The sequence below is a fragment of the Ovis canadensis genome, chromosome 18, assembly GCF_042477335.2.
Source record: "Ovis canadensis isolate MfBH-ARS-UI-01 breed Bighorn chromosome 18, ARS-UI_OviCan_v2, whole genome shotgun sequence".
NCBI classification, from domain to species: domain Eukaryota; kingdom Metazoa; phylum Chordata; class Mammalia; order Artiodactyla; family Bovidae; genus Ovis; species Ovis canadensis.
In genome coordinates, this window is record NC_091262.1 from 69,450,698 (window position 1) to 69,475,857 (window position 25,160).

The 25,160-nt window shown below is 42.0% G+C and overlaps 1 protein-coding gene across 2 annotated transcripts in view; it reads right to left on the reverse strand.

Moving 5' to 3' along the window:
* Window positions 1-3,666, reverse strand: part of FRMD5 (FERM domain containing 5) — a 320,560-nt gene extending 316,894 nt beyond the window's left edge. For both annotated transcript variants that reach the window (XM_069558868.1, XM_069558869.1), the window contains exon 1: window positions 3,387-3,666. In XM_069558868.1, the coding sequence (XP_069414969.1) occupies window positions 3,387-3,488 (102 nt within the window). In that variant the 5' untranslated portion in view covers window positions 3,489-3,666. The remainder of the gene's footprint in view (window positions 1-3,386) is intronic.
* Between the last annotated feature and the right edge of the window lie 21,494 nt (window positions 3,667-25,160).

The window sequence follows — 25,160 nt, forward strand, 5'->3', positions numbered from 1 at the left end:
GTTGCACCTTATTTAACTGGAAAAACTAATCTACCCTAACTGCTTAATCAGTTGTTATTTTAGTATGTTCCCAGTAAAATCAGATTCATTTCTCCGGTAGCTTTACTTTTCAGCAATAACCAAAAAAGGTGATTAATATTTCTGACTTGGCAACATATATTTTTGATACATACTTCTACTGGCATTTCTGCAATAGTCTTTAATATTTTATAAACTATTATAACCTGGAAGATAGTTTAAAAATCTATTCTTCAGGATAGTACATGCCTAAGTATGTAAATGACTCCATTTGGGGAGTTCAAAAATACTAGGTAGCCTTTTCATTGTTCCCATTTTCTCCCAAACAAAATAATAAAGTAAGGTAGTAAATGTGATAACTAAATAAATATGTGATTAAGTAGAAGAGATATGTGCAAAATATGGATCAGATGTGCATTGATGAAGCAATGACCTTCAAAACTGGCAGGGAACTCTTAACAATGTTCTTCACAGGGAGGCAATTATACTACAACCCTTCTATGTATACTTTCATTTCTCATGGTCCACAAATACAATTGCATATCAGAAAGAGTAAAAGAACAGCCTGGTAACTGTGGCAACCTTCATTGAGAGGATATAAGCAATTTTTATTACCTTAATAATCACATCATAAATGCCAGATCAGTATAACTGCTGCAATACAAAAGGCTAGACCAACACTTCCACAGAATTTCCTACAAACTGAAATTTACCAAATCTAACTCTAAGCCAATGATACATTTCTGGTTCTGTAATACCCTGTGTGGTCTCTGATCACCTCAAGCAGCACTGAAATTTAGATACCTTATTTTCAAGAAAAACACTGGCATACAATACTTTTAGGGAAAGGAGTTTAAACTATCACCAATTTTTTTAATATAATATATGGTACTGTAATTCCTAAATGATGTAAATATTGCTTTAATTTAATAAGTGACGCAGATTGATTTAAAAAAAAGACCCTGTGCCCAGTGTTTTGACAAATAAGCACACGCGTGTGCTCTCTCTCTTTCTCTCTCTCTCACACACACACACATAATATAAATATACAAGGGGGAAAAGTTGCTAAGAAAAGCTCAATCTCTAAATGCTCAAAAAAGGGATATGCTCAAAATATTAATTTCACATAAAATACTGTCTTATCTAAATTTCCTCACATGGGTAAAAACAAAAGCAATTCACAGTAGTAGCACCAAAGAATGACAATAATGCATATACTTTAGAATTCCTGTGTTTTTAAATTTTCATAAAAGAAACAATGCACGATCATTGAAACATCTAGATTGTGAACACTTACAGTATGGGCATATTACACCAGGCTTAATTTTTAAGTGGCCTAAATTTTCATAACATATAAATTGTAACAATGTAAAATTAAGACCAGCAGGAAAATAAACACAACCACAGTAGTGCATAGAAAGCATAAATCCAATAACTCCTGCTCAACTTAAAAATATTTTCCTCAACAGTAATAAAAACTACCCACAAGTATAACACCAATCTGCCAGCTGGGTTTTCCACTAACTGGGAAAAATAACTAGTTGCCTTGTTGTGATACTTTAAAACCACAAGGTTATCACTAAATGGAGAAGTGTTTTATTTGTACCTTATATCTCAGCAAAAGTTAATAATCTGCCCCAGAAATTTTATTTCACCATATACCCCAAAAGTATTTTTAAGACTCATGAATTCTAAATCTCACACTGCCCTTGATATACTATTGTGTAAATGCTTTAAATTTTAAAATAAAGATTTTTAAAAGCTCTACACAATGTATTCAAATTATAGTAAACATGTCAACTCAATCCATGTTTTCTCTGGTTCCCCCCACTCCCACCAAAAACAAAAAACTTGTACATGACACATAAAGATACAATAGAAACAAAAAGTAGCATGTCACTCAAGGATCCTTCAGTAAGGATATAATACACAACATCTCTCTCTCATATTCTACTACAAAAATCCTTTCACTTTATGGCTAGCATCTTTATGACTGCTTAATCTGTATTTAAGGGACCTGAAGAAGAGATTTTGTTCTCTTTCCCTACCCTCATAAATCTTTGGCAGAGGTCAGCACTTATGCCTAGAGCTGGGTTTTGGAGGTGGGAGAAAAAGGAAAGTGGAGAGAAGGCAGAACCGAGCACGGAGTCAGCAGACAGCAGCTGCTCTCATATACTACCCAGCGTCTTTCTCACACACCGCTATTTTCCGCTATTGAGCATTGTCAGCAAAAAAAAAAAAATAATTAATGGGGGCTGGAGGGAGGCGGGGAGGGAGACAAAGAGAGTAGGACCCGGGCCGACGGTTCTTGCCTGCTACATCTGAGATGAGAAGCCCTCTCGGGTTTTTGCTGCAGAGGCAAGTGATCAGGTGAGACCCTCCGGGTCCAACTCAATTTACTTCTCCAGAAAGAGCAGTTTGGGGCAGGTGAGTACAGGACCCTCTTGACTGTGAACTACACTGAAGCATTGTCAGCGGTTTCTATTTCTGACTTCATAAAGGAGAGAGGGCTGCGACTGCATTCCTGGGCAAGACTACTACTCCTGATGTGCCACACAGCAGGAGGTTGTAAAAATCCCTTCAAAAACACCAGGTTCCGAGGAAATGCTGTGCAGCATTACCGTATTGTTGGCGTTTTTTTCCTTTTTTTTTTTTTTAAGTCACCGATTCTCGCCAATGCCATCCCTCAAATCACTGGGACTTGTTGCTAAATCTTTACCTCGCGCCCCCAGAACTGCCCAGCTGAATAAGATTTGAGGAGCGAAAAGCCGGGGGGAGAGGGGGGCTAAGTCTTCAAAGCCCAAGGGGCTGGGTTCCCTTCAATAGGCCACTCTGCATGGGCTACGCGTTCAATTCTACCTTCGGAGAGCCCTGACTCACAAATGCTGGGGGGGGGGGGGTGCAGATTATGACATACACCATCATCCTTCCAGCCAAAGAGAGAGGGGGAAAGCCGCCAGCCGTCCTTGCCCGGCCAGAAAGCCAAAGCCTGCACCGCGCCCTCCACACCCCCGCCCCCCGACGGGGCGGCCAAGGAAAGAGCCTCCCACCCTCTCCGCCCCACTCCGGACACCCGCGGAAGGTGCTCCCCATATCGGCGGGTTCGAGGAGCCAGGATGGGGCGCCCTCACCTAGGGAGAGCGAAGGGGACAAGCTGGGGGGTCCAGGACGCCGGGACTTGCGCCGCAGCTGCGCCGAGCTCCGGGTACCCAACCCCGGACCTGCACCGGCGGGGCCATCCGCCGCAGGCAGCGGCGGACAAAGCGCTGGCGTCTGGAGCGACCCCCGGGAGGCGGTCGCGGGTCAAGCTGGCCAGACTCGGGGAACAAGGGGCTCCCGCGGGCGGGGCGGCGCGGCGCGGCACTGACCTGGATGGTGCAGGTGTACTCGCTGTCGTCCAGCAGCCGCACGGTGCAGCTGTACTCGCGCTCCAGGCTCCTGCTGCTGCCGCTCATCAACCTGCTCAGCATCTTCCCGCCCGCCCGCCTCCGGGAGAGACGCGGCGGCGCTGCGGACCCCGGACCAGGCGCCCCTCAGCCGGGCAGCTCCGCGCCGGCCCCAAGCACCTGCACCATCACCCCAGCGCGATCGCCGCCGCTGCCTCCTGCCGGCCCGGCTCCTCCTCCTTTTCCGCCACCGCCTTCCCCCAGCCCAGAGCAAACGCCGGACTCGCTCTGCTCCGCGCCCCACTGCCCGTGTCCTGCTCGTGGGGCGGGGACTCGGCCGGAGGGAGGCCAATGGGGGTCAGCGCGGCGGAACCGAGTGGCAGACGGAAGAGCCAATAGAAACAGAACACTGCGACGATAGACAGGTCAGGGAAGCAATCGCGGCAAAGCAGTCGCACCGAGCCAAGTCAGACCCGCCCTCTGGCGTCCCAAACCAGGGGCTCCTTTTCTCTCTGCGGTTCGGATAGATGGTGTTTTTCCCTCCCCCGGGCCAGGTGCGGGTAATCGGTTTGATCAATGTCAGCTGTTTGGAATATATTTGGCCTCCTCTTCAGGGCCCAAGTCGCACGCTCTGCAACGCCGCGGCTCCCGCCTCTCTGGTGCCTGAGCGCTGAGAGCTCACAGTGCCTGCACCTGCAGAATGCAGGCACCTTCGGCTCTGGACCAGGCGGCTGCCCCCACCTGCGCTGCTGTACCCCACGACACTTGGACGGTCTTTTCTGCTCCACTCCTCTTATTTTGGAGAGCATCTGTTTTACAGGAGCTACTTGAGTAAAAGCTGCAGGGTTCGCGGAGGGGCTGAAGCACCAGGGTTTAACCCCTAGAAACCCTCCACTCAAACACCGTTTGCCTCCTCCTCCTATTTTCACAAGACAAAAGGAAGAGACTGAGACGTGGTCCTTCAGCCGATATAACGCAGAGGAAACGATGGATCCATTATCTACACCTTTAGGACTAGAATTATCATGTCTTCGTACTTCCTCAACAAAACAGCAGAGAATGTAAGGAGGTACACATCACAAAGGAGAAATATTATCTCCTGCCTTCTCTGACCTCATATCTAAAGACTTCATGTTCTTTACAAAAATTTCACTGAGACAGTATTCTCCCAAAAGATTTTGGGAGGAAATGTTACAAAAGGATCAAATCAACAAATAACATTAATAAACATATTAATTGAAAAATAATGAAATACAATAATTTCCTGTTATTTTCAATTATGTTATTGTTTGTAGGTATAGCATAACAATAATAAAACCCTACATTAACCAAGAAAAATGTTCAACCATTAAAGTATGCTTCTTCTCTAGTATCTTTGGACTCCAGGATTTATTCCCCCACCACCCACCCCCGCCTTTTTTTTGCATGTGACCGACCCTGTCCTCCTTTGTATCTTGGATTACTCTCCTCATTAGTAGCATTCTCCCTAATGGCATACAGGTGCTGTAAGAGGAGGTTCTTAGTGCAATTCTGGAAGCATTAGTTTAGAAACTAGAAGCAGTAAGCCAAGTAGTCTATCCATAAAACCAGGTGTGAGCTCTTCTATTTTGTAGCTCCAGCAGATACCCTAGCGCCTGCAGCATAATATTAATATTCAATAAATGTTTTTTAAATGAAGTAAGTGGAATTAATAGATATTTTACAGCATCTAAATCCCAAGAGAAGAAACTAAGAGAATCTCAGAAATTTCAAGTTCAATTGTTAAAGCATCAAAGTGAAATTCTATAGAGTTCAACTTTGTTGTGTAGTTGGGAGAAGATGATGAAGATCTTCAGACGGGCAAACTTTTATTGAAGGGAAAGTTTCTATTTGATGTAAAATCTACACAAGCAAGAAAAAATGTCCAAAAAGCTAGAGGAAGACCAGTAGTGTGATGATAGGAAAGCATCTTTAACAAGTTATGCAAATAAGCAGCTGTTAGAATAAAAAGCGGAGAAGGCAATGGCACCCCACTCCAGTACTCTTGCCTGGAAAATCTCATGGATGGAGGAGCCTGGTGGGCTGCAGTCCAAGGGGTCGCTAAGAGTCGGACAAGACTGAGTGACTTCACTTTCACTTTTCACTTTCATGCATTGGAGAAGGAAATGGTAACCCACTCCAGTGTCCTTGCCTGGAGAATCCCAGGGACGGGGGAGCCTGGTGGGCTGCCGTCTTATGGGGTCACACAGAGTTGGACACGACTGAAGCGACTTAGCAGCAGCAGTAGCAGAATAAAAAGACAAAGCACCATGAATCCAGAAAAGCTCTACAGAGCTGAATGCAGTCTGTTTTCAAAGTATGACCATAAATGCAATCGACAGGGATGAGACTGTGATTGCTATACCAGTGCATTGAGTAACATTCCTGCCTAGCCTAAGAAAATCATGTCAGCTCACCTCATTGAAAGACCAGTCAGATACTCATCATATGCATAATATCCAGAAAAAACTTAAAACCCTCCCTTACTCTCTGATACAGAAGATTTTGTGAAGAAAGCAGAGGATGAAAAAATAATGGAAGAAAAGTGAGAGTCCTTCAGTTCGTTTCTGGTTTCTTCTATGCCTCTACAAAAAGGCTCAAGAACCAAAACCTAAGAGGAACAAAAAAAGAAAGGGCTCATGTAAAGTCAAACGGAGGAGTACTTTATTTACCTCTGTATTTCTCAAGCCTATCGAGCAGGATGCCCAGAATGGAAAGGGTTTGCTCAATAAATGGCCTTGTATGCCCTTGAGAATCAGAGTATCATAGTGTTCATGAATTTTTGACTATAAAGGAAGTCATATTTAAAATAAAATTCCCCTCAAAAATATCCCCAGCTACAATAGCTCTGAGTTCCCACCTTTCAAATTACCAGGATGTCAGTCCACTCCCTTTGGAGTTTCCCTCCCTTCTCTACTGCAGAGGAGTCCGTAGGAGAGGTGCTGGCACCCACGTATTCCTGAAATAACTGAACTATTCTTGCCTCTGCTTCAGATGTCCCACACCCTGACGTTCTGGGACATTGAGCTCTCTCCAGCCAATGCCATCTTCAGCGTTGCCTTGGGATTTGGCAGGAAGGGGCACTGCCGTCTCTTCACCAGGACATCACGAACGGGTATGATATGGCTGCTCTCAGAGCCCTATGGACTATATCAGGCCTGCCTTACTGTTGAGTTTCCAGCCTGGGTCCATATGTCTGGGTCCATGCAGCTCCCCTCTCAATCAAGAGTTCCCCTAGCCGTGTCTGGAGCATCCACACCCAACCTCTGTAAAGCTCAGAGAAGAAAACAACCCTCTTCACCCAGTTTAAGGTCCACTTTCAAAGGCCCATTTTCTGTTTCTTTCAAAGGAAACCCCATCCTCCAGCCCCAGGACTGTGACCTTGACCTCTGACCCAACTGGGCTATCACCTTACAACACAGCAGTCCAACAATAGCGAATTTCTCACAAAGATTGACTTAGTCTTTGTAGATAGAGTCTCACCAAAGCCAGTTTGGTACCATGCATAATTGTTTCTCCAGGAAGTGGTAGGGATCATGTCTGTCTTTGCTTTTATGTATCCTTTAGACCTCAGCTTCTGTTCTCCTAGATGGTGGGCTCAAGCAAGGATATCCATATCTCTATAGAAACAACAATATATTGACACATGAGTGAGAGAGTTAAAGTCGCTCAGTCTTGTCCGTCTCTTTGCGACCCCATGGACTATACAGTCCATGGAATTCTCCAGGCCAGAATACTGGAGTGGGTAGCCTTTCCCTTCTCCAGGGGATCTTCCCAACCCAGGGATCAAACCCAGGTCTCCCGCATTACAGGCAGAATCTTTACCAGCTGAGCCACAAGGGAAGCCCAAGAACACTGGAGTGGGTAGCCTATCCCTTCTCTAAGGGATCTTCCTGACCCAGGAATTGGACCGAGGTCTTCTGCATTGCAGATGGATTCTTTACCAACTGAGCTATCAGGGAAACTCATATTGACACATATATGGTCTAAATCAACAGAGGGAAGAAACAGTTCTGTTCTTGTCTGCATCAGTGTCTGGGGAAGCAGGCTTCTTCTCCACACCCAAAGATTTGCATATCCAAATGGAGCACTGCTTTTCAGTGTAAAGCATCTCCAATCAGGGTAATGGTTACTTTATAGTTTTCCAAGAGTAATACACGTATACTTGCTTTAATTTCGAGCTAAACAACTCACAGAGTTTTCCCAGAGCAGTCTACCTCTAGAGATTTCTCTTTTATCAGGACAGAAAACCACAGCTTAAGAGACAGCTTTTCCATCTTCTACAAGCCCTTAGGATTTTCAGTTTAGCCCTCATTACTTAAAATAATTATTTTTACATGGAAATGTAAGCAATGCATGTACTTTTTAAATTCCAAGCTACAGACATCCATCAAACATTTACTATATGTCAGGCACATTCTCTGTGACAGCTTTCTAGAATACATAAGGCACAGCCCAAAGAGTATGGGGAAAGGAAATGTACAAACCAAGATCATGAGCGAGGAGACAGTGTTTGATATATGTACAATTAGCTGTAGTGCAATAAATGGAGGGGCTTTCCTGGTGGCTCAATGGTAAAATATCCGCCTGCCAATGCAGGAGTTGCAGGTTTTATCCTTGGGTTGGGAAGATCCCCTGGAGAAGGAAATGGCAACCCACTCCAGTATTCTTGCCTGGGAAATCCCATGGACAGAGGAGCTACAGTCCATGGGTTGCAAAGAGTCAGACATGACTTAGTGACTACATAATACAATAAATGGAGCGTGAGCAAAGTACTACAAAAAAATGACAGGGACGTCCCTGGTGGTTCTGTGGTTAAGAATCTGCCCTCTAATGCAGAGGACTCAGGTTCAATTCCCTGTCCAGGAACTAAGATGCCATGCACTATGGGGAAACTTCCCCCTTCAGGGCAGCTACTGAGCCTTCCCTTTCTAGAGCCCATGCTCTGCAACTAGAGAACGCCTGAGCACCACAATGAAGACCCAGCACAGTCAAAACTTTTAAAATATAATAGAAAGAAAGAAGAACCACAAACAGTACAGTTATTTAAGCATGGGAGACAGCAAAGCCTAACAGAGAAAGTAATGGAGTTGGGTTCTAAGGAAAGGAGTAGTATCATGATGATTGCTGACAGCAAGAAAAGAGAAGGATATGGGATGAAAAATGACATTTTAAGTAGAGGGAACAACATGAGCAAAGATATAGAAGCACAAATGTATATCAGTCAGTCAGTCAGTTCAGTCACTCAGGCGTGTCCCACTGTGCGATCCCATGAACCACAGCACACCAGGCCTCCCTGTCCATCACCAACTCCTGGAGTCCACCCAAACCCATGTCCATTGAGTCAGTGATGCCATCCAACCATCTCATCCTCGTATATAGCATGTTTCAAAACTTGCAAGTACTCCTGAATGGATAACATGTGAGGGGCATTGGCTTGCAAGAGATGGACTGAGGCCAGATCACATAGGATCTTCAGTGCTATGCACAGGAATTTGGATTCTGTTTTGTAGCTAGTAGGGGAGCATAGGAGGTTTTTAAGCAGAGAAGTGACAGGATCAGAGCTGAGTTTGGAAATGATCATTCTGAAAGCTGTATGAATGATTAAATTAGAGTGAGCAGAGATTATTTACTGGGGGAAAATGCATTCTGAAAACAATAGAATGTCTTTAATGAGGCATCAGGAACATTTATAATGGGTCTCTCAGATGTGGGTGACAGGCTTTATCATATTCTCCAATTATGGTTCATTTTCCTTATATTTCCAGTGAGCCATTGTTCTAGCAACAAAATGTATATGAAACAAAGCAAATTAATTCATTTATTCAAAAAAATTTACTGATGATCTACTGTATGCAAGTTTCTATGCCAGGTGCTGAGAGAATTCAAAGATGAATAAAACATATTCCCAATCTTCAAGAATTTACAGTCCCATAAAGTCTGCAAAATTGCCTCAACAACATTTATTAAGTATTCAGTTTATGTAGATTGATATTCAATGCATATTGGTTTAAAAAAGGATATAAAAGGGAGCAGCAGCAAAGATATGAAAAATGGCCAAAAAATATGGGCAATGAAAATACATTAAAAAAAAATCAGAACAGCCCATATTTCCTGATGAATAGTGTCAATTGACTATTTGCTCAGCAAAATGAGGTAATTAACATTATTATACTTCCTCCCACCCTCTGTACTTCAACTCCCAACTTTTGTGGTTTATATGGTTTCTATTTTGTCAAGGTTTATAACATTTACAGCTTGTGGCAACCGTGTTTAGTTGTTTAGTCTCACTTCTGTATTCAAATGGATTCAGCGCTTACCACCAATTCTTTTATCCTAGTATCATCATTCCTGGGTTTTTAATTTTTTATTCACATCCTGAGTGGGTGGGATTTCTTTGCTAGTTTTTTCAAGAATGGTTAATGGCCACATTCCCCGAGTTCTTTTTTGTCTGCCTGTTGCCTTGAGCAGATACTTGAACAGAAATACTACTGGTGGCTCACATTTTCTTCACCTTCCATCTCTCAGAATTTTCTAGCCATGGCTCTTGTCTTTTTTTTCCCCTGACATTTGCTCTGAAGAAGTCTGAGTTGAGTCAAAATTTTTCTATTATAGGTGATTTTCTTTTCTTCCAAGATTCCTGAAGGGTATATACAGTTAACCCTGAAGTTCAAGAACTCAATGAGAATATAATGTATCTTTATGTTAATTATCAGAGAATTAACCTGGAAAATCCCATGGACGGAGGAGCCTGATAGGCTGCAGTCCATGGGGTCGCAAAGGGTCGGACACGACTGAGCGACTTCCCTTTCACTTTTCACTTTCATGCATTGGAGAAGGAAATAGCAACCCACTCCAGTGTTCTTGCCTGGAGAATCCCAGGGACGGGGGAGCCTGGTGGGCTGCCTTCTATGGGGTCGAACAGAGTCGGACATGACTGAAGTGACTTAGCAGCAGCAGCAGCTATGTTAATTGTTCTAAATCAATTTTCCCTCGTGTAGATGGTGGAGGTTTTGGTATAATACCTCTTATTATTTTGAATGTGTTGAGTTCTCTTCCTCTGAGACACCAATTAGCCCTGTATTGGATTATATTTGACTCTATCTTTCATTTCTTTCAAATTCTTAAATCTCTATGCCTTTTCACTCTTTATTCACTGTGATTGCCCCATGTCTTTCCTCCATGGTATTAACCTTATTAGTTCTGCTCTCTTGTGAGATTTAGTAAAATGGTCAGTCCCAGCCCAGTATAACCAAGCAGGGGTGTATTATACTCTTGAGTATTTTGTATCAATTCTTCTGCTCAACTTGGTTACCTGGGGAGTAGAAAGCTCTAGAGGCCTTTATAATCTCTGCTGAGGTACCATGGTGGTTTATGGAGACTTCCATTCTAAAACAATTTTCTTGTATACCCCCATTTCTTCACTCATCCCCTTGTCTACACCCTCAGAATTCTTCACAAATTAGTGAAGGCATGAGAGAGAACCTCAGAATGTTGTCAGATGCCCTACCCTCAGGGGGAGGGATAAATTGGGAGATTGTGACTGACACATACACAATACTATATATAAAATAGATAACTGACAAGGACCTGCTCTATAGCACAGGGAGCTGGACTCAGTACTCTGTAATGACCTGTATGGGAATGGAATCTAAAAACAGTGGGTACATGCATACACACACACACACACACACACACACAGGATGAGATGGTTGGATGGCATCGCTGACTCAATGGACAGGAGTCTGAGCAAACTCTGGGAGATAATAAAAGACAAGGAAGCTTCAGTTCAGTTCAGTCACTCAGTTGTGTCCGACTCTCTGCAACCCTATGAATTGCAACACACCAGGCCTCCCTGTCCATCACCAACTCCCAGAGTTCACTCAAACTCAAGTCCGTCAAGTTGGTGAGGCCATCCAGCCATCTCATCCTCTGTTGTCCCCTTCTCCTCCTGCCCCTAATCCCTCCCAGCATCAGAGTCTTTTCCAATGAGTCAACTCTTCACATCAGGTTGCCAAAATACTGGAGTTTCAGCTTTAGCACCATTCCTTCCAAAGAACACCCAGGGCTGATCTCCTTTAGAATGGACTGGTTGGATCTCCTTGCAGTCCAAGGGACTGTCAAGAGTCTTCTCCAACACCACAGTTCAAAAGCATCAATTCTTCGTTAGAGTGCTGCAATCCATAGGGTTGCAAAGAGATGGACAGGACTTAGCAACTGAACAATAACAACAACAACACACACACACATATATCTGACTCACGTTGCTTTACAGCAAAAACTAACACAACATTGTAATCAACTATATTCCAATAAAAAATTAATTTCAAAAAACCCACACTTTTTTCCTCTTGTTCTTCTGAGGAATAGGGACAGAGTGAGAAGCCACACCTGACTGCACCAGAATACTCTGTTTCTCTTATCAGTAATTTATAACATCTGTTTCATTTATGAGCAAGGTTTCATTCTTTACCTTGTTTTAGCTGCTGGTGAATTTGGGGCTTTCTAAATGCGTTTGGTTGCTGTTAATTATGTTGATGGATAGAAAAATCTGTGACCCTGTCCAATTCTTCTATCCTTACTCAGAAATTTGTCATCTAAGCTCAACTAGTTTTGGAGTAGATATTAATCAAAGATGTTTTCATTAAGAGGTTCAAATAGAAGAGAAAGGAAGAATAAACATTTAGTGCACATGCTAATTATTCAGTAAATGTCTGCAGAATTAATTTAAAAGTTTCCCTGAACATAGTTCAGTTAATTAAAACTGCAAATCATTATTATATCTTATCATTTCAATTTTTCCATTATAGTAATAAGGGAGCACTCACTATATGCCAGAAGCTCTGCTGAGTACTTTACATATATTATCTAATTGAATCCTCAAAACACTGTCTTGAGGTTGTGCTATTGATATCATCCCCATTTTATTAAAATTCCAATGAAGAATTTTCACTGTAGTGAGACTAAACGATCTGTCAAAAGAATACAGCTATCAAGAGGCAAAACCTGGACTCATACCCACATCTCTGGTGCCAAAGATCGTGCTTTTAACAACGACATTATACAGACTTCTTTTTTAGGAATTTAGTGGAAAGAGCATTGAACCTGGAGTAAAATGACCAGAATGAATACAAGCCCTAGATCCAGCATTATACCCTGTGTAATCCTGACAAGTCATTTGAATTGTTTCTTCTTTAAAAAAAAAAATGGGGGTAATAATGTCTTCCCTGGTTGTTTGCAGAGTCATAAGACTTTTGCTTAAAAATAGTAGGTTGAGCACATGCATTTACCTCTTCTTTCATTCCAGATTTATTAAAACCATAGTAAGGGATTTTTTAAAAGTGTAAACCTACAAGACCAATGTGAAATGAGGGGAGCCACAGTAATACCATTCTGGGAACCAGAAAGCATATGGATGAGTTAATAATTGAGCAGACCCGAGAAAGTTGGACCCAAATCTAGCCAGGAGAAGGCTGAGAAGCAATTTGATTTGCATGTAGAACTCACAAAATATTTAGAGACTGATGCAACAGGTGCTTTAGGAAGTGGAGACAAAACTGAAAACAGGAAGACTGTTTGAAAGTCCATTTAAGAAACCATTCTCTACCCTACTCTGTTCAGCCAAGAGACTTCCTTTCTCCACTTGCTGGAAAATAATTTTCTGAAAAAGGCAAAATAGCATTTCTGAACTAGGGGTGGGATCACCAGAAATTTAAGGAGTTGAAGTAATTACTCTAACATAAAATACAGGAGCCAAAACATAAAAGGGACAGGCAACTTGAAGGATGAAGAGACTAAGCAGGAAAAAGGAAATGTTCAAAAAGCAAATTATTAGTAAATATCCTAATAGAGGGGCTTCCCAGATAGCTAAGTGGTCAAGAATCTGCCTGCAGTGTAGGAGCCACGGGAGACGCAGGTTTCATCCCTGGTTTGGGAAGATACCCTGGAGGAAAACATGCCAACCCACTCCAATATTCTTGCCTGGAGAATCCCCATGGACAGAGAATCCTGGAGAGCTACAGTCCATGGGATCGCAGAGTCGGACACAACTGACGCAACTGAGCATGAGCACAAGTATCCTAATAGAGACAGGAGAAGGCATTGCATTTTAAATAAGTATCAAATGCCATTTAGAAAGAAACACATTTAGATAATTAAAAAGAGCTTTTCTAAGTATAAAATAAGATAGAAGACATGAAAATAGTGTGAATAGACACAGGGGTAAAATGGTGGAGGGCAAGAAATTATCAAAGGTATCAGTTCAGTTCAGCTGCTCAGTCATATCCAACTCCTTGCGACCCCATGAACCACAGTACACCAGGCCTTCCTGTCCATCATCAATTCCCAGAGTTCACCCCAACCCATGTCCATTGAGTCAGTGATGCCATCCAGCCATCTCGTCCTCTGTCGTCCACTTCCCCTCCTGCCTTCACTCTTTCCCAGCATCAGGGTCTTTTCCAACGAGTCACCTCTTCGCATCAGGTGGCCAAAGTGTTGGAGTTTCAGCCTCAGCATCAGTCCTTCCAATGAACACCCAGGACTGGTCTCCTTTAGAATGGACTGGTTGGATCTCCTTGCAGTCCAAGGGGCTCTCAAGAGTCTTCTCCAACACCACAGTTCAAAAGCATCAATTTTTTGGTGCTCAGCTTTCTTCATAGTCCAACTCTCACATCCATACATGACTACTGGAAAAACCATAGCCTTGATTAGATGGACCTTTGTTGACAAAGTAATGTCTCTGCTTTTCAATATGCTGTCTATGTTGGTCATAAGTTTCCTTCCAAGGAGTAAGCGTCTTTTAATTTCATGGCTGTAATCACCATCTGCAGCGATTTTGGAGCCCACAAAAATAAAGTCAGACTCTGTTTCCACTGTTTCCTCATCTATTTCCCATGAAGTAATGGAACCGGATACCATGATCTTAGTTTTCTGAATGTTGAGCTTTAAGCCAACTTTTTCACTCTTCTGTTTCACTTTCATCAAGAGGCTCTTTAGTTCTTCTTCACTTACTGCCATAAGGGTGGTATCATCTGAATATCCGAGGTTATTGATATTTCTCCCGGCAATCTTGATTCCAGCTTGTGTTTCTTCCAGTCCAGCATTTCTCATGATGTACTCTACATAGAAGTTAAATAAGCAGGGGGACAATATATAGGCTTGACATACTCCTTTTCCTATTTGGAACCAGCCTGTTGTTCCATGTCCAGTTCTAACTGTTGCTTCCTGACCTGCATACAGATTTCTCAAGAGGCAGGTCAGGTGGTCTGGTATTCCCATCTCTTTCAGAATTTTCCACAGTTTATTGTGATCCACACAGTCAAAGGCTTTGGCATAGTCAATAAAGCAGAAATAGATGTTTTTCTGGTACTTTCTTGCTTTTTCCATGATCCATCAGATGTTGGCAATTTGATCTCTGGTTCCTCTGCCTTTTCTAAAACCAGCTTGAACAATGGATGTTCACGGTTCACATATTGCTGAAGCCTGGATTGGATAATTTTGACCATTATTTTACTAGCGTGTGAGATGAGTGCAATTGTGTGGTAGTTTGAGCATTCTTTGGCATTGCCTGGATGAAGGAATTGCCTTTCTTTGGGATTGGAATGAAAACCAACCTTTTCCAGTCCTGTGGCCACTGCTGAGTTTTCCAAATTTGCTGCCATATTGAGTGCAGCACTTTCACAGCATCATCTTTCAGGATTTGAAATAGCTCAACTGGAATTCCATCACCTCCACTAGCTTTGTTTGTAGTGATGCTTTCTAAGGCCCATTCGGCTTCACATTCCAGGTTGTCTGGCTCTAGGTAAGTGATCACACCATCATGATTATCTGGGTCATGAAGATCTTTTTTTTAAACAATTCTTCTGTGTATTCTTGTCACATCTTCTTAATATCTTCTGCTTCTGTTAAGTCCCTACCATTTCTGTCCTTTATCGAGCCCATCTTTGCATGAAATGTTCCCTTGGTGTCTCTAATTTTCTTGAAGAGATCTCTAGTCTTTCCCATTCTATTGTTTTCCTCTATTTCTTTGCATTGATCGCTGAGGAAGGCTTTCTTATCTCTCCTTACTATTCTTTGGAACTCTGCATTCAAATGGGTATATCTTTCCTTTTCTCCTTTCCTTTTTGCTTCCCTTCTTTTCATGTATATACATATCAAAGGTATAATTCAAGAAAATTTTCCAAACTGAAGGACATAAATTTCCAAATGTACAGGGTCTGTCAAGTAACCAGCACAATGGATGGAAACAAATCCACACTGACATACCACTGTGAAATTTCAGATCAGTGGGAACAAAAATAAACTTCCAGAAGGAAAAAAGGTTATAAACAAGCATTAGGGCTACATTGGACTTCTAAACAGCAACACTGGAATCAAGAAGACAGCAAAGCAATACCCATAAATTCTGAGAAAAAAAAATCATTTCAAAAAAAAAATCATTTCAATCTAAAATTCTATATCTAAATTAGCTGTTAACTGGGTGAAAGGGATATTTTAGACATTCAGGATCTCAACAAATTTAGCTCTTATGCACCCTTTTTCAGAAAGCTTTTGGAGGATGGCTATCCAAAAATGCGGGAGCAAGTGAAGGGGAACACATAGCAGATTGTGTTACGTGTTCAGAATATTCCCTGCCCTTCTCCATCAGGATTACAATTCTATTATATTTCCCCTCCCAACGACATCAAACTTGGCTATTGCTTTGCTTTAAACAATTAAATGCAAATGGAAATTATGGATATGTTTGCTCTGTTCTTTCCCAAATAGTGGGTGTGGGTCAGATCAGGACCGCTCCTGGATCCTGGAAAAAAGCTAACATGGAGCAGAGCTGCAGCCAACATACAGAGGATATCTACTGAAAGTGAGAAAAAAAACAAAACAAAACCCTTTTTTATTATTAGCCCCTGAAATGTTGGAATCATCAGTGGAAAAAAAGAAGATGAAAGAAAGGAAGAACATCAAAAGCTAAGACATGTAGGGCTCTGGAAATGAGACCTGACACAAGAGAGAGACATGTAGACTCTCAGAATAGTGGCGAAGTTTGATCCCAGAATGACAGCTGTGAAGCAAGTCTAGAGAAGCATCAAAGTCAAAATGGTGAAAACCAGAAGGCTCTCAGGTGTTTCAAAAAAGGCAAAGTTGATAGACTACCTAATGTCTCTGACTACATTGAAGAGAAATACACCTTTGGGGGAGGATTTGGCTATGAGCTAGGGATAACTGAAATGAAGTGAAAAGTAAAAGCTAAGTGTGTGTTTATAACTCTGTGTGTTGGCGCTCAGTCGCTTCAGTCATGTCTGACTCTTTGACCCCGTGGACTGCAGCCCACCAGACTCCTCTGTCCATGGGATTCTCCAGGCAAGAATACTGGAGTGAGTTGTCATGCTCTCCTCCAGGGGATCTTCCTGAACCAGGGATTGAACCCACGTCTCCTGCTTTGCAGGCGGATTCTTTACCACTGAGCCCCCAGAGATGCCCCATGTATAACTCCATGAAAAACAAAAAAGAAAGGTAATCAGAGTATGTAGGCATTTACATAGTGATAATAACATACATATTGATTTGACTTAACCAACAAAATGATAGAACTGTATTGGCAGAGTGGATAGAAAAGTGCGTAAGTATGCAATTGGAGTAGGCTGGGGTTGAGGTAGTTGAAAGTAGCAATATAAGCAAAGCATTTAGAAATGTGAAACAAATGCTAAAAGAAACAGCTGAAGGAGCTGACAGTTATTGGCTCTGGGGAAGGGGGCTGAGAAAGTCGGGGCCTAGGGAACTGCTGTTTCCTTTAACAGACCTTGCAGAACTTTCTGACACATTGCGGCACAGGCATCTTGAGGCTTAAGAACGCAAACCATACAAGGAGAAAATTAATGTAATAAACCAATGCGGTACACATTTATACACACACACACACACACAGAGGAAGAAAGTAGGAAGGGAGGGAAAGAGGAAGAGGGAGTATGAAAGAATTTGTAAAATATAAAGCACTGGGGAAATTGGGTCATTCGTAGAGACATGATAGACCTAGAGACTGTCATACAAAGTGAAGCAAGTCAGAAAAACAAATATCATGTATTAATGAATATACGTGGAATCTGAAAAAAATTGTTATAGATGATCCTGTTTACAAAGCAGAAATAGAGACACAGAGAACAAATGTATGGATACCAAGGGCGAAAGTAGGGATGTGGCGAATTGGGGGATTGGGACTGACATACATACACCACTGATACTGTGCACAAAATAGGTAACTAATGAGAACTGTATAGCGCAGGGAACTCTACTCGACGCTCTGTGATGACCTAAGTGGGAAGGAAATCCAAAAAAAAGAGGGCATAAATGAATATGTATAGCTGATGCACTTTGCTGTCCAGCAGCAGCTAACACAAAGCTGTAAAGCACCTCTACTCCAATAAAATTTCTTCTAAAACTATAAAGTACTGGGAACGTTCACAGTGACTGGAATCAAGTTAGAAGTCTGAGTAGCGTGGAAGCAGGAAGGTGTAATGGTAAGAGCATACTCTCTAGTTTCAGACAGCCCATGGGTCAAATTCTAGCTCTGCTCCATGCTACCTCTCTGACCACGAGACTACTGCTAAACCTTGTTTTTCTCACCTGTAAAACAGGGATAATAGACCTTCTCTTACAGAGTTACTGTGACAATGAAATATAGAAAACACTAGGAAACTTTTCGCTGACATTAATCTTTTGTTCCCTCATCTTCCTTATGGATTAACAGACATTAAATGGATGACTAAAGGACAATCAGTAGGAGGGGACATTTGAAGCAAAAATCTGAAGTGATATGCAAACTGGAGAACCAACTTCAGAATAATTAAAACCAGTGTATTGTGGTCGCCTCAGCAGCAGTAATTATCATGCCAGCTGCCTTAGAGCTACAGCTGTTTCTTTCCGCTCCCTGTCTTTCCCTTTCTTTTTCCTTCTTCATTTCTAACCATTGTCATCGCCATTATCTTGTAATGCACACTGAATATCTCATTCATTCAGCAAATGTTAATTGACTGCCAAGTACACTCCTTAGAGTCTCTGATTTCCAAATGCTCAGTTTATCTGCCTACATAATTTAGACAACAGATTACGATTGCAGGTATGAAAAGGAATTCTTTTCTGCAACAAGAAATAGTTATGATCAATGATAGTTAGGGAGGCTCATTAACTTTAGAGCGATCACAACGATATTTGAGCAGTATTCACCTCTCATAGTTGGAGAAGGGGGCAACAGAGGATGAGATGGTTGGATAGCATCACCGACTCAATGGACTTGAGTTTAAGCAAACTCTGGGAGGTAGCGAAGGACAGAAGCGTGGTGTGCTGCAGTCCATGGGGTCACAGAGAGTTGGACAAGACTGAGTGACTGGACAACAACAACAACTCTCATAGAAGATCAGTTTCCTTTGCAACTAATGCAATTCTGATTCCAAAAGCCATTGTGCTTCCCTAATCTTGGTAATCAAAAAGTGTGAATTTTCAAAGTAGATTTTTATGTCATGCTAAATAAGCTTGTATGGATGTGAGAGTTGGACTGTGAAGAAGGCTGAACGCCGAAGAATTGATACTTTTGAACTGTGGTGTTGGAGAAGACTCTTGAGAGTCCCTTGGACTGCAAGGAGATCCAACCAATCCATTCTGAAGGAGATCAGCCCTGGGATTTCTTTGGAAGGAATGATGCTAAAGCTGAAACTCCAGTACTTTGGCCACCTCATGTGAAGAGTTGACTCATTGGAAAAGACTCTGATGCTGGGAGGGATTGGGGGCAGGAGGAGAAGGGGATGACAGAGGATGAGATGGCTGGATGGCATCACGGACTCGATGATCGTGAGTCTGAGTGAACTCCGGGAGTTGGTGATGGACAGGGAGGCCTGGCGTGCTGCGATTCCTGGGGTCACAAAGAGTCAGACACGACTGAGTGACTGAACTGAACTGAACTGAAATAAGCCTATTTCTTCCTTGCATGTTAAGAAGCAGTGTTTTCCTGGATATAAGAGAAAGAGAGAGAGAGAAGGAAGCTTTCAATCTCTTAGAGTTTACTGCCTGGAAAAATCTAATAATTCTGTAGGAGCATAGTTCGTTTATTTTTTTTTCTCATACCTATCACTCAGACATATTGCCTGGACTGATGTAAGGTCCTCTTAAAGATCACCATTCCTTCATTGAGAAAATGTCCAGAAGATCAATGGTGCTTTCTGTTCCACAAAGTTTAGAAGATGAAAGAAACTACTTCAAGGACTACCTCACTCCTTCATAAACATCCTGGTATTCTTTTCTTCCTCCCCCTTCCAGTTGGACATGAATGTTCTACACAAACCACCCCTAGGACCATCCTAACCAGTCTTTACCCCAACATCCAGTGTAATTTGCCATTGCTGCTGTGGTTCCAGTAACATGCTCCGATTCTGACACAGATTACCTGGATTACCTAAACACAATTTAGGTAAACTCTCTAACCAGAGTTATTTCTCCTTGTCATCAACTGTTTCCCCAGGACACCCTCACTTCCCTATTTCCGTGTCCTTCCAATATGTATCAGCGAGGCAAGGATTTCCTCCCAGAACCTGCAGTGGGGTCCACCTTGTACTATCTTGACCCAGTGTACCTTGTCCACTTACTATTAACCAGAAGGTGCTGGCCCTGTCTCAAGATAATACAGTCATTCAGCCAACCTACTGGGAAGGATGTGTACTCATAAGAAAGTACGAAGCCTGATCTTTGAGATCAGGCAGCATATACATGCATGACTGTATGCCCCTCGTTACCCGTACTGGTCTGCCTGTAAAAAGGCAGACATGTGTTTATTTCCATACTTTGAGTCACTAACTGGGTTTGACAGGATATTGCACTAATTGGAATAATTAGTTCCACTGGCTGAAATTTTAGCAAAATAATACGATTTTGCATTTTGGGGGTGTAATAATGACTAATGATACTTTATGTCTGTACACATACTGTATGTATGTGTGCATGTATGTATACTGTATGTATGTGTGCATGTGTATATACTGTATGTATGTGTGCATGTATGTATACTGTATGTATGTGTGCATGTATGTATACTGTATGTGTGTATGTATGCTCTGTGTGTTTGTCACTCAGTCATGTCCGACTCTTTTTGACCCCATGGACTGTAACAGCCCACCAGGCTCCTCTGTCCATGGAAATTTCCAGGCAAGAATACTGGAGTGGGTAGCCTATCCCTTCTCCAGGGGATCTTCCCAACCCAGGAATGAAACCCGGGTTTCCTGCACTGCAGGCAGATTCTTTACTGTCTGAGCCACTGGGCAAGCTAGGCACCATATTGAGTGCTATGAACTAACTCATTTAATCCTCACAACTAGCCACTGAAGTAGGCACTGTTTTATCCCCACTTCACAAATGAGAAGATTAAAGCACAGAGAGGTCAAGTAACTTGCAAGGTACCACAGCTGGTGGAACTGGGTGTTAAACCAAGCAATCCTCAAGGTCCACCAAGCCCTACCGCCCCTAGGAAACTAAGACAGGGATCTTTAGATCTTCCTTCAAAATGGTCTTTGTAATCCTTAAAATAAAGTCCAAAATGATTTCTCTCAGTGAATCAAGCAACTCCTAGTGCATCTGACTTCATCTTTACAATACATTTGCTAATGTAAACAGGAAAGCAGCCAACTACTACTACAGTGTGTATTGTATTTATTAACAATACTATAAAATTCTGATGAAAACCCCTATTGTAATTCAGACTTGTGGGGTTTTTTTGTTGGCGTTCAGAAACTGGTCCAGCTGTTTCTCCAGCTGCCTGGTAATTCGACAGGAACAAAATCAGTGAATCCGTTCAAATTCTAAATTTTGGAAAGGACAATGCATTTCCTTTTGTCTTCGTAAAACACCTACATTTAAATTATAATGCAAAAGCAACCAGACACTATGTGAACACATTTGCATAATTGGTGTCAGGGGTTTAAAGCAGAAGTGAAAGGGGGCCAGGAATTAATGGAACTGATAGAGCTGATTTTTCTATCCACCTTAGCGTCTTTTCAAACCATTTATAATGGAGACATTACATTGCTATGCAAATCTCCTTTAAATCTAGCTATATTATTAAGGGCTTAATTAGGTTAAAGAAGGAAAAATGCAACCATAAGGTTTTGCATGTTTGGATCTTTGCCTTTTTGTTTCGAACATGTATGATAAAACATGTGCCCATTGCTGCAAAGATTTCATGCCATTCAGCACTTCTTTCTGACCCGTTTGCTCACAAAGCCTGCCACATCTGTTACAACAAACAGCCAGTTCATCGACCAGAAAGCTAACATGGATAATTTAAAGCAAAATTTTAAGAAGCTGAACGTCTGCAGTAAATGTGGCCTGTGTCCTTCATAGATTTTAGCTGTTCATTGTGGAGAACACTCGTAATCAGGGATAATTGCTCGAAAGGAACGGAGATCCACTGAAATTAGCTCAAGCACAAGGAGTAATGATTAAAAGGATACAGGAGAATCTTGTAGAACCAAAGATGGTGGGACAACCAGATCTGGACATGCAACTTCACATGTCAAGGGACTTGAAAGCCATGGACTAAAGGTAGTCTTTTCATCTCTTCTAAGCTCAGTAATATCTTTTTTTTTTTTCTCTTGAAGATTGGCTTTCTCTGCTGCAGTCCCTTGGTAGAAAACAGCAGTCTAGCCCCAGCTCTTTGTCACTTAATAGCTCCACCGCCCAAGATAAATTAGATAGAGATAATATCCTAATTCCAAATATCCAGGAGAGAGAATATAATTAGCCCAACCTCACTCAGGACAAGATTCTACTTCTTGCCCAGTGAGCTATGCTTTTGGGAGCAGCATCATATGACACTCAGTTGCCCTCCTCCCTTTCTTGAGTGGGGCCCATAGGCATTTTGAAAAGGATTCATTATAACGTAATGTTGCCCTTCTTGTGGAATTAGATGAATCTAATTCATGAGTTAGCTTTTAAGCTTTCTTAGATTCCCATTTTATCCCTCTCTGCATCTATCCACCCTTGTCTCTATAGATAACCTGAAACACTCGATTTTCTCATTTCTGCATTTACCGAAATCATCAACAGTGTTGACAAGCTAGTTGTGAGCATTTATCAACTTGCGCAACCGATGCTGACTCTCTCCTTCTCATGAAGAATTTCCTAGAAATTTTGCTTTCCAGCTTCAAGAAATTTCACAAGTAATGCCTGCAAATATCTCCACCCTTGCCCTTAAACTAAGTGCTCTGTGACCAAAAATAACAACAAGAAAGACAATCTACACCTTTTAGTCAGAACCTCCAAAAAAGTGAGACCAGCGTAAATGCCATCTCTTGTGAAGATATATAAAAGGAAAATATAAAATGATATCCTTTTTAATCAACACATATGATTTTGAATTCCTGGCTGGAAATGGAGTCACTTCATTAAAATACAGACATATCACTGTCAATTCCAAGTGACATTTCAGGAATAAGCGATGGTACATCTAATGACTAAATTCGGTCATGATAATCCTTTGCCACTGTCATTTAGCTACCAAGATCCCTTTCTAAGAAGAAGAAAGGGCTTTATCTTCTCAATTAAAAAAAAATTATGTAAGTTTTAATTTTCACAATGTATGTGAAAGTGTTCCCCTGGCATCTAGAGTTCCCATGGGTATAGAGGATAAAGAAGATTCCATGCTGAATAGCTTTTTAACTCAGTAAGAATTTAAAATTTTAGGAGCTGAAGATAGAGATGATTTCTAAATTGCATCTATGCAGAAAATGCTGACTATGGGTACTAACCCAGGAATAACTACAGCCATATTTTTTCCCTTCTTGTGTTTTCCAAATGAGTCATAAAAGACCCTCTGCATTCAAATAGTGTGTCATGAAATGGGAAAGATAAGATACAGAAACTGGACATTGCTCTCTCTCCTTGATGAATCCAGCTTTTTGTTACCTGGTGTGAGGCCAGAATAGCCCTTCTAAAATAGAAGTGAGTTGTACTCCACGCTAGCCATTTCCAGTACATTGTGCTATTTCTCTGCTATTTATGTGGTATCTCTCCCGGGGGAAGCAATGCTGCTTTGTCTTGGAGAATGTCTGGTCCAGTGGTTCTTAACCCCAAGTGAGAATTAGGATTACCTGGGACCTTTTAAAAAATACCAAAATGTGGATTCTACCAGTTAAATTAGAATCTCTGAGAACCACACTGGGATATCAGTATTTTTAAAAAGCTCTCCAGGAGCTTCACATATGCTACCAGAGTTGCAAATCTCTGGATTAGACTCTTTAAAGATAGGCTGACCATTACTTTTTGCCAACAGACCAATGTTTCTCAACCCTTATTTCATTATTGTATCCCAATGAGCATTTTTAGACATTTTTTTTCCCTAGTTCTCCACCCCATGTGTTAGTTGCTCAGTCATGTCTGACTCTTTGCAAGCCCACAGACTAGCCCTCCAGGTTCCTCTATCCGTGGGAATTCTCCAAGCAAGAATACTGGAGTGGGTTGTCATGCCCTCCTCCAGGGAATCTTCCCAACCCAAGGATCGAACCCAGGTCTCTTGCATTGCAGGCAGATTCCTTACTGTTCGAGCCACCAGAAAAGCCTCTAGGGAAGCCCAATTCCTCACCCCTAGCCCCGTGAAAATTTAATACCACAGATATATTGTATATTTGTTATGTATTATATGTAATCTCCGCTTTATACATAAGAGTAAGGCTCTTCTGTCCTCCAAGAATCAACTTTTGCCCCATTGGGGGCAATATTCTTTCCACTGAGAATGCATGTAGTAGGCTGAACAGATCAGTCCAGCTGGAAGGGCCAGTTGTGCTGCAGTGACAAGCAACCCCCAAATTTCAGTGGCTTGAAACAATAAAAGTTCACATCTTGTTTGCACAACACGGGCAATAGAGGCCAAGAAAGGAGACTGGCTCTGCATCAGAAACCTTTAATCCAGCACCCAGGCTGATGGAGCAACTTCTGTCTGGAATACTACTGGTAATCGTGGCAGAGGGGAAAAAAAAAAAAGGAAACTTGAAAAAAGCCTGCTTATGCCAGAGGAGCCCCCAAAGCCTCCACTCACATATCAAAGGCCAGAGTAAGACATGGAGACGTCTGAGTTCATGAGGATGGGTAAATGTGATCCTCCCACAAGCAGGGGAACCAGATAATGATGAGCAATCTACCAAGCAGGAAATCTTCTCAGACAATGAATCATACACGCTCTTATTGGTCACTAAGAGCATCTTTCTTGGTTACTGTGCACTTGGCTCCAGAGCAAAGAAGGGCATGACAGGACTCTGGCACAGCTATTCCCTTCTTGGTTTTTACACTGATCTTTTACTTGAATTCAGGTGAAATTAAGAAAACACAGTGGTCTTTTTAAAAATATTTTTTCACAGTTCTACTAACTCTGTAGTAATGATCATGGCATTCTGCCTGCATTATTGACAAGATTCCTTTCACCGGCCTTTCCTTATAGTGTCTTGGAGCACATTGAGTTTTCCTCAATGACTTCTGATCAGGTTTCGTATTTCCAATTTGAGGTTTGGGAGGACTCATTACCTACATTATATACCCTGTGCAAAACTTATTGTAGCTTCAAACCCAGAAAATGCAGGTCAACGTCTCATTTCTTTTAGCAGTCAAATTTCTGCCAGTACTAGGCAGAAATCAAGATTTCTAAGCCTCATGAAGGAAATGGTCAGAATTATAAGCCACGATGACAGGACACATTGCCAACTGCCCTAACAT